Source organism: Danaus plexippus, chromosome 30, assembly GCF_018135715.1.
Source record: "Danaus plexippus chromosome 30, MEX_DaPlex, whole genome shotgun sequence".
NCBI classification, from domain to species: Eukaryota; Metazoa; Arthropoda; class Insecta; order Lepidoptera; family Nymphalidae; genus Danaus; species Danaus plexippus.
Window position 1 is genome coordinate 1,266,488 of NC_083557.1, and position 10,834 is coordinate 1,277,321.

A 10,834-nucleotide genomic window follows, 5' to 3' on the forward strand; every position below is an offset into this window, starting at 1 on the left:
TCACGCGGCCGGGCGCCGTGCCCCCCCTCGCAGTCAAGGCGAGGGGCCACGGGTATGTGGCGGCGGTTCGGGGGGAGATTGCCATAGTCGGGGTATATTTCTCCCCGAACCGCGACCTATCGGCCTTTGAGAGTTTTCTCGACACTCTCGGGCCGGTGGTAGGGCAGTTAGCGCCTCTCCAGGTGGTTGTGATGGGGGACCTCAACGCCAAGTCCACGGCGTGGGGAAACCCCTCACAACACCCAGAGGAAGGGAGCTGGAGGAATGGGCGCTAACTGCCGGGCTGTCCCTACTCAACACGGGGACAGTCCAGACGTGCGTGCGAAGGTCGGGAGGTTCAGTGGTGGACGTCTCGTTCGCCACTCCGACCATCGCACGCAGAGTGGAGGGATGGAGGGTTGAGGCAGGAGTGGAGACGCTTTCGGACCACCGCTACATACGGTTCGAAGTGTCTGCCACTCTTGCCGGTCGCCGGAGTCCAGCGTCGAGTTCCTCGTCGTCTCGGGAGAGAAGTCGGTTTCCGCGTTGGGCATTATCAAAGCTCAACCGGGAACTGGCTGAGGAAGCGGCCGTTGTCGGCCGCTGGAGTCTCCCGGGAAGTTGGGAGTTGGGGGCGGAAGAGGGGGCTAGTCGCTTTGGGGACGTTCTCCGTAACGTCTGCAGAGCCGCGATGCCCCCCGTTGGATATCCACCCCCACGGGGTGCGGTGTACTGGTGGTCGGACCACATTTCCGACCTCCGGGTCGCCTGCAATGGGGCCAGGAGGGCATACACCCGGAGCAGGCGACGCCGCCCCCAGGACGAGGAGCGTGATGGCCGGCTGTACAGGGTCTACGTGGCGAAGAAGTTGATCCTGCAGCAGGCCATCCGCCGAGCCAAGGAGGCAGCCTGGCTGGAGCTGGTGGAGGGGCTCGATCGAGACCCCTGGGGCCGACCGTACAAGCGGGCGCGGAATAAAATCTGCGCCCAGTCGGCCCCCATCACGGAAGTGCTCCAGCCGACTGTTCTGAGGGGGATCGTCGGGGAACTCTTCCCCGACGCCCCGGCGGGATTCACTCCCCCCAGAATGGCTCGGCAGACGCTGGAAGAGGGCGACCGCGTTCCGCCTACCGTCACGGAATCTGAAATGGAGGCAATTCTGGCTCGCCTCCAGAGTAAGAAGAGCGCACCGGGTCCAGACGGGGTGCACGGGAGGGTTCTGGCCCTCTCCCTGGTGCACCTCGGAGGTGCCCTCAGGGAGCTGTTCGACCTCTGCCTGAGGTCCGAGCAGTTCCCGAGGGCCTGGAAGGAAGGCCGGCTATGCCTACTTCCGAAAGGCAGCCGGCCTCCGGACTCGGCTTCGGCGGTGCGACCGGTGGTCGTGCTGAACGAGGCGGGGAAGGCTTTTGAGAAGATCATAGCCACCCGTCTTGTTCGGCACCTGGAGGAAGGCTCGGGACCGGGACTTTCAGAGTTTCAGTTCGGGTTCCGAGCCCACCGGTCGACCGTCGATGCCCTCAAACGCCTGAGGGCGGTGACGGAAGAGGCGGAACGCAGAGGAGAGGTAGTGTTGGCGGTGTCGCTGGACATCGCCAACGCCTTCAACAGCCTCCCACACAGCGCGATACAGGCGGCACTCGAATACTTCGGAGTGCCCCTGTATCTGAGGAGGCTGTTAGGCAGCTACCTCTCCCAGAGGAGGGTGGCAGTCGAGAACCGGAGGGGGTCCATAGAGTGGTGGACAGTCGACAACGGCGTTCCACAGGGTTCGGTATTGGGACCTGTCCTGTGGAACGTCGGGTATGACTGGGTCCTGCGGAGTCGCCTCCTCCCCGGGATGGGTGTCATTTGCTATGCAGATGACACCCTCGTCTTATCCCGGGGACGAAGCTACAAGGAGGCGGCGCGGCTGGCCGAGGTCGGTACTGATCTCGTGGTCAGCCGCATAGAGAGGTTGGGGCTTCGGGTCAGAATCGACAAGACCGAAGCCCTCCTCTTCCGCGGGACTGGGCGGAAAGGACCCCCGCCGGGTGCCACCCTTCTCATAGGAGGAGGGAGGGTCAGGGTGAGCCCGACCATGAAATATCTGGGGCTCACCCTTGACGGAGGGTGGACCTTCGTGCCCCATTTCAGGGAGTTGGGGCCGAAGGTAATGAGGACGGCAGGTGCGCTGGGGAAATTCCTCCCGAACCTCGGAGGACCCAGCGCAGCTTGCAGGCGGCTATACTCTGGGGTCTGTCGGAGTATAGCCACGTACGGTGCTCCCGTTTGGGCTGATCGCTCGATGAGCCGCGGGGTCAAGGCCCTTCTGCGCTCAGCGCAAAGGGCGCCCGCGGTGAGGGTGGTTAGGGGGTACCGTACGGTCTCCTGGGCCGCAGCGACGGCTCTTGCCGGCGATCCGCCTTGGGATCTTGTGGCGTCGGTTCTCGCCGAGGTGTTCTCTTACATCTCGGGTAGGAGAGCTCTCGGAGAGAACCCTTCGTCAGAGGAGATCCGGGCGGTTCGCCGGCAGGGGGAGTCGCGCCTTATGCGCGAGTGGGGGGAGGACCTGGCGGGCCAGCCGTACGGTAAACGTACAACGGCTGCGCTCCGTCCGGTCCTAGAGCGTTGGATGAGGCGGAAACGCAAACCCCTCACTTTCCGTCTGACGCAAGTTTTCACTGGGCACGGCTGCTTCGGTGACTACTTGTGTCGGGTGGCCAGGAGAGAGCCGGGAGGGGGCTGCCATGAGTGCGGCGCTGCGGTGGACTCGGCCCAGCACACCCTCGAGGTGTGCCCGAGATGGGCTGCGCAGCGCCAAGAGCTTGTGGCGGCGCTCGGCGGAGTGGGCTTGTCGCTTTCGAGTGTCGTGGAGAAGATGCTTGAGAGTGACAGGTCCTGGATGGCGGTGTCCTCCTTCTGTGAGACGGTCATGTCCACGAAGGAGGCATCGGAGCGGGAACGGGAGGTTGCGGCTGATGCACCCTCCCTCCGCAGGCGACGGACGGGGGTGCGCCGGAGGCGATATTTGCAACGCCTCCAATAGCGCCCCTGCACTCCGGGCTGGGGTCGGGCTGGTAACCCGGCCCCTGTGAAAGCCCGGCGTCGTCGGGGCGATCCTAATTGCCGGGATCGCCCCCTTTCTCCGAGGGAGTAAGTCCGGTCTTTGCCAGGACCGGCCAGTCGCTGGTGTGCCCTGTTGCTGACAGATCCGGGGTGCACCAACATAGCGGCCGATGGCTTTCGCAGTGGTTTTAGTGAGTAGGGGCCTGCCCAGGTCGAGTTTCACACATCCTCTCCGGCCCCACCAAGGCCGGTGAGACGGCTCGTAAAAAGAGTTTCCCTGCGTCATCAAAAAAAAAAAAAAAAAAAAAAAAAAAGGTAATTTATTGAGTGTCGAGTATTCAGTAACGAGTTCCCGTATTATTGATATAGGATTTTTTAACTATTAATATAAATATATTATATTGTATGTGCATATATACCTGGTATATGTATATATATATATATATTTTAGTTCAGTGTGTCTGTTTGTTTTCTGTAACGGCTGGATCGATTACGTCCTAACTTTCACTGATAGATAGCTGATGCAATGACTTTGCTTTACAGTCCCGGGCACAGGTTGCATTTTGCAATTGCAAAATATACGAAAATTTGTCTATATATAAATATATATATATATATATATATATATATATATATATATGCTGTAATTCTTTATATGAGCCACGAGCTATCCATAAGGTTCTAACCACTTGAGTCATCAGTAGTGTGACCTACAAATCTACATTAGTTACGCAAATTTAAGCTACAATCTGGTGCTTTACCTAAAAACATGTTTAAACTAGAAAAATACTACATAATAACTATATATTTAAATTTCCGCAGGACAAACACGATACCTATAACTCTTAAAGTCGGTAAGAAGTTAGTAAATGAAAATTCAATATAATAACAAACATGAATTGGGAATGGGCCAATAAATTCTGTGAAGAAACATCCGTGATGAGTCCAAAGATCGACGTCAGTGAGGTGCATACATACATACACGTGGACACACGGAGCTGGCGATTAATATTCAATTCTTATTAATTCAGAACATAAATACATTAAAAATAATCTTATGCTGAGATTTATGTGTATATGTAACATAAAGATTATTTCTTCCAGTTAGTTTAAGTGACGGTAAATATATATTTTTTTTCATATAAACAATGATTTACAAACATGCTCTGTAATGATATTTCTCTTATAATTAGGGTAAAGTAATTTCATCGCGGCCATTATCTGGATGGGTGACCGCATTTTTTTTTTAATCTAGCATAAAATATTCAGCCTTCAAATTAATTTTATTATTTTTAATATTTTCAAGATAATTATAATAAACAATAACCTTTATAAAAAAAACAATTACAACGCAAACGTCGCCATTACGTTTATTAACATAAGACATTGAAATAAAAAATTAAAATATATATATACTTACCAGTTTTTAAATATGGTTTCATCCAAAATTATTTATAATATATAAAGGAGCACAGATGAATCTATTGTAGCGTGCAATCTGACACAAACATAACCCACAAAATACGAGCCATTTGCAATCAAAGCTCAAATTAAAACGCTGAATTGACTGCGCGTTTGAATTTAGAATCAGATGTTTTGTGTTTACGTCCAACGAATAACATTTGAAGCAGCGTCGGTTCTATTTTGACAATATTTTTTTTTAATTCCAAAACAAATCCACGTTCAGATTTAGAATGTGGAAATACAATAAATCTATTTCGCAAGCAAGGAGTATTAATACGGCGCCGATCCAGAACTCCAAGTTAGATACTTGAGCGCTGTACGCGACCGTCGGCTGCGCTAGAGGACACAGCACTGAATTCAACATCTTCGTACGTCAGCGTCTTGGCAGCTGATTACTTTTTAATTAGTTTTTATCTATTCGACTTTATTACACTGATCGATATAACGAAGGTATCAAAATGTTAATCACTTGTTTTTCATAGAATATACAAAAAAATGCAAGCCACGAATTATATGTATAAATTTTTTATTTAAATTTGCTGAATTTTTTTTTTTCTTGTCGTAAACTAACAAAAATTACCGCCAATTTTCGCACACTCGACACTTATTCGCAACTGAACCGTTTTGACAATAAACATTTACTGAATTACTGATACAAACTCGTCAATGGACGGAAGCGTTCTAAATTTAAATGTTCAAGGTTTTCGCTGTCTTGAGTATTGAATATGAATATTATTGTCATTTGGTTGTTTTTTTTTAATATTATACATGCAAAATTATTCGATTTTAACTGACACATTAATTTTAAATTAAATGAACGTTGTTTGTAACGAAAAAATTACTTCGTTTTATAACTGAAAACGTAAAAAAATACAAAGATATTACGTCTAAAAGGCATTATTTGTTTTATTATGAAAAAAATATTTATATTTGTTTTACTTATCACAAAATGGCGTCCCGTGACAATGATGTATTATGAAGACACGACATTAATTAATTAGAAAACATTTATGTAACACATAAGGTTACATACCGGCTTGTTTTATATAAAATTAAAAAAAATATATATTTAATAAAAGTTATTTATTAGTATGAGATTTATAGTTAAAAGAATTTTGTAACTGTTTTAAAAAAAAAATACTTTATTCCGAAATTATTGAACGTAAACACAATTACCAGGACTTTGTATTGTCTAGTTCTTTCTTTGTATTGAAAAAAATGTATTTTTCTGTATGTTGAAAAATCGTGAATAACTCGTTAAATTCATATGGCAGTTTTTTTTTTAATTTCACTCGTAAGTCGTAAAGGTCAAGGTCAACGACCTCAGATGGTAAACATCTAACACGGAAAAATATATGCCTTTGGTGGAAGTCCAAATCTATGGCTACATCAAATACCACACCTCATTATACAACATTCACAACATTATAATCCTCTCTGAGGCCGTAACTATTAACATAATTAAGTTTTTTCGTACGTAACATATTTTTTTACCTGTCACCAAGAATAATCAGATAAATACGTTTATTCCTGTTATCATTCATTGCAATCGATTCTAATTAGGGAAATTTGATGACGAAAAAGCTCCCGAGGGTTTTGTAAAACTCCCAAGTTTTATATTTAGTCTTTAGTCTTTGGATGACGTTGGTTTAGACTTTATCACGATGTATGGGACTATACCAAGAGAGACACTGCTATAAACGAAACATACTTCTTAAGATTTGGCCAGGACCTTTCCTCAGTGATAACAGCTCCCTATTCTGATTGGGATATCTTGTTTATCCTGATGCTCCTAAACCTTAAACTCAAGGCTAGCGGCAGGATAAGATGTATCCTTACAATAAAATATAATCCTTGCAATAAGATCTAAGACTTTCGCGAGTAGTCATGTAAATGAAAGTAATATTTTCGATTTTACTATTATTTTATCTCGCCCGCCCGTGATCACGCGCTGAAACGTTGGCTGTCGGGAGTGTGTAGTTTTTATAAGTAATAAAACACGCGTAGTACATCCGAAAAATATTAGTTTCATTAAAATGGGTATAGCAAATATTATGTAGAGATAGTTATGGATACTAAGTTTTTGAGGTTAGAGCAATGATCACTCACCTCTGTGACAGTCCCCGCTGAGAACAAGTAGCAATGCAGCTCCTTCTCATGAAGCAGGATGTAGAACAGCTCATTGGGACGACCTGGGACCTGGCTAGCCCTGAATTAAATATAAACATTCATAAAAAAAAACGCTATTAGCATGGAAATCTAAGCTACAGAGTTAATGAAATGCTAGAGGGAACTACCTTCATTAAATACATATATCCGAAACATCAAGTTATTGCTTACAATTCTATACATTACAAGCTCTATAATATATATAATCTTACCTTATTATGTCAACCAGGCGATGTATAATAACGGGCTCGAAGTTTTGGTTGTACGCCTTCAAACACGCGTCCTCGATGGTAATGCTTAGCTGCGGACACACACAATAATGCTAGCAGGTCTGTCGTTACGTATATATATATATATATTGTATTGTACGTGTGTATGTCACCGAACTCCTTAACGGCTGGACCTATTTGAATGAATTTATTGTAAGCATTTATATTACGCCCCGGATAGTTTAGATTTAAATCAGCCCGGCCAATCTTAACGTGGAATTGTAAATAAAGATAATCACAAATATATATATATATATATATATATATAATGAGTTATTGTTTATTTTGAAGCAATAAGTGAGTCTGCTAATTTGTAGAGTCTTATATCAGTAAACAATGAAGAAAGGAACTCACTCAACTCAAAATCACTTATGTAGACATAAATCTCTCTGCTAGTTTGTTTGTCACGCTGGTAGCCTTATCAACAGATAGAAATAAACAAAAAGATGTTGTCTATTGTAATAAAAAAAAATAATAATAATTCCTAAAGCCCTTTTTTTGCTATATAAGACACGAAACCTCTCATCATTCATGGATTCACGTGCGGGTGCCGGGTCCATGATGCAGGGAGAAGAGCTTCAGCAGTGCCTGGGACTTGCGACCCACGTGTAGGTTAGGGCCCCTATCTAATAATATCATATAACAGTATTATATAATAAAATTAACCTAACGACTGTACCTTTTCTTTGACGCCGGCCGATTTTATCTCCCGCAGTAACCATGGCAGCATAGCATTTGACAATCTCCTGTCCATCGCCGTGTAACCCAGATAGGTCACCGACGTTAACTTAGTCTTCATCTTGAGCTGAACAATGAGACGAATGATCCCATTAAATCAACTATTACAAATTTATACAAAACAAATACAATTTTTTTTTGCTAAAAATTATTAAATACCTTACATACAAAATAAATTATATAACATTTTTAATACGTGTATTTTTTCTATAATTATATTTAAAATGTCTAGAAGATTTTCAGTTTTTTTTTACAATGATAACACTAATAATTAAGGACGATTTTAACAAACGGAAACCTATTTAAAATTTAATTTATTTCATCGGTCAAGTCCGAACCCATGTATTATGGACTAGAGCAAAGGTTCTTAGAAATCGCCAATCCGTCTTGGGCAAGCGTGGTGATAAATGCTCTAACCTTCTCCATGTGAGAAGAGACCTTTGCTCAGCAGCGGACTCCTACAGGCTGATGATAGTTACCTACCTGCCTCGCGAATAACAACTGTCAACGCTCAGTCTGTTGTGGAATTTTAGTTTCAGAGTATGTATAGTTTCGTGGAGTAAAGGAATCTTATGACACACAACACGAACTAACATGATCTACCGAACAAGTCGATCGTCAGCCACAGCAAAAGATCTGTTCCCAAAAATACCAGACTACAAGATATGAAGCGTTGTTCCAGAAAAAAAAAAATTATTGCCATAACAAAAATAAACCTATTTAACGGTATAGACTAATAAATTATAAACATCGTGTCTGATGTTATTTTTATCGTTTTTCCCGAACAGTGAAACCCCATCCTTATATGACAAGTAATTTTAAAAAACATCAACATCAATATAATGTGACGTAACATAACACATACACACGAAAAGCGTATACATACATACATACATACATACATAAACATAATATATGTATATATATATATATAATTTAGGATTCAAGACGAACCTGTTCGATGTTTTAACATGTTAAAAATATTACGATAGATTATTAATAATACTATTATAATAACTTTAGTATGAATGAAACTTATAACGTCGAGTTATTCGTTCAGCGTAACTATCAAGCAAAAGTTACGTTTATTAAAAAATGTAACGAGATCTGTTACTTTTGCTAAGAACTGTCCTCATCATACTGCGCTTAGCACGAGTTTATACGTTACATACATACGAACCGTTTGGCGTGCCTCATTCAATACAACGTTAATGCTAATGTGAGAGGATTTATTCGGGAAAAGCCGAACTTCGTTTAGGTATCGTAAGCTTGATATAAAACTAATATTTTTCGGATTTACTACGCGTATTTTCATTATTTTAACTAAATAACCCCGACGTATCGATACAAACTTAATGTTTAAATAAAAATAATAATAAAAAAATATCGAAATCAATGAAAACCTAACCTTTGACGTTTATCTAATTTTGATCTAAAATATAAATTGTTTGACGTCGTACTAAGGTTTAGTTTGGAAGAGTATTTTTGGCTTAAAGTATACCTAACCGATAATACAGGTAACACAACCGGTTTATATTTATAAAAAAAAAATGATATTTATCTTATTCTTGCATAATCCTATAGAATTTAATAAAGCCTCCGAGAATATTTAAATGATTATAGCTAGGGAACATTGAAAATTCGTTATGTATCAGCTGGTAGCCAGGCAACCAAAATTAGGGGGTTGAAATAAGGGTGGAGGATGTTGTATGAACCGACGTAACCAATCAATTTAAAGATTATCATATATCTTATATTAAACTATAGTAAAAATTACTTGGATTTAAAATATATTTCATCAAAATTATTTATAAATAATATTTCAATACAAATCGTTATAAATGAGTTAGAGATGAAAATTTTATAGAGGATAAACATATTTTCAATAAAAAATAGATTAAAAATATATTAACAGCATTTAACAGGTCTATCGTACTTTACATTAGACTAATATGTATATATATATAGAGAATTGAAACTATGTTACGTAAATGTGTATTTTTTTTAAATTTCATGTTACTTTACCTGTCAACAGCACACATTAGTCGACATATTGTTTACATACCCAAATAAATCACTCGTAACACCAAAAATCACGTCACACCATGTTTAACACGAAATCAATAATTTCCACTACAACTGCAACATAGTCTAGATTGCGAGCGGCTTTACTTCCACTTCATATTAAAAAAATAAGGGATATCAACATTTAATTTATTAAAATTTACCATCAACACTTTATTTACAGGACTTGTGTAAGCTATAACATATTGCATGTAATGAATTTGTTCCACAATGATCTGTCTCCTTCTGTCTAAGGATAATGTGCGAAGAGGGAAAAGTTGCGAGAACTGTTTTCCCTACAGCGCCATCTGTGTAACAATAGTCAAACTTCTAAACTTACTTAGTATGAATGTATAGTTTCGTAGAAATCCGTCAGATGGCTCTGTTAATAATATTGTGAATAACATTTTTATTAATTTCACGTTAATTCAATCCTTCAATACTATCTTTCATCTGAATTTTTAGATAGAAATTACCAGTTTTATAGATTTTTTAATAAACTTATTTGATGGCAATAATCACACAGCGATGTCACATAAATTTAGCCCGTAGTCAGCTTAGTGTGAAGTATTGTTTACAAAGATTATAGACAACTTATTTCTCCGTATAACCATGCTTTATAAGGAAACTAACAAGACAATCACTTCATAGCATTCATGCTGTCAATAATAGCTTTGTAGATTCAATCAGACAATCTTGTTATCAATATGAAATTGATATTTATCTGAATAAAATTCTCTTCCTTAAAATCATCTATAGATGGCGCTTAAAACTATTTCTACATATGTTGGAAATATTATTTTTTTTCATTAAACACTTCGCATATAGAACTGTCAAGTAGATTAACCGTACAATATTTTCCAGATTTAAACTTTTCGGTGCATGGAATTTACTAAAAACGATTACAGATTAGGACTTAACGAAATCCACTTATTTTTTGATATCGGTAAGGCTTCCACATACACTTATTTTCAACTCAAATCATGAACGTGTAGCGCGGCCACCATCTTCATTTTTTAGTTTATTTAGTGTAGGGTATGACAAAAAAAATATATATCCTTAAGTCAGCAAAAATGTCGTGCATAAAGATACAGAGCTCTTGAGCT

General features: G+C 41.2%; 1 protein-coding gene across 3 annotated transcripts in view; it reads right to left on the reverse strand.

The window, feature by feature from the left end:
• LOC116776698 (TBC1 domain family member 1) overlaps positions 1 to 9,890 on the reverse strand; it is a 41,291-nt gene extending 31,401 nt beyond the window's left edge. Inside the window, exons 1-4 of one of the 3 annotated variants that reach the window (XM_061525686.1) lie at positions 9,730 to 9,890; positions 7,606 to 7,731; positions 6,870 to 6,958; positions 6,598 to 6,697 (exon numbers count right to left, since the gene is read on the reverse strand). In XM_061525686.1, the coding sequence (XP_061381670.1) occupies positions 6,598 to 6,697; positions 6,870 to 6,958; positions 7,606 to 7,725 (309 nt within the window). In that variant the 5' untranslated portion in view covers positions 7,726 to 7,731; positions 9,730 to 9,890. Of the gene's footprint in view, positions 1 to 4,444; positions 4,904 to 6,597; positions 6,698 to 6,869; positions 6,959 to 7,605; positions 7,732 to 9,729 lie in introns of those variants that run through there. The other 2 variants (XM_061525687.1, XM_032669954.2) reach the window with 2 other exon arrangements.
• Positions 9,891 to 10,834: the final 944 nt, after the last annotated feature.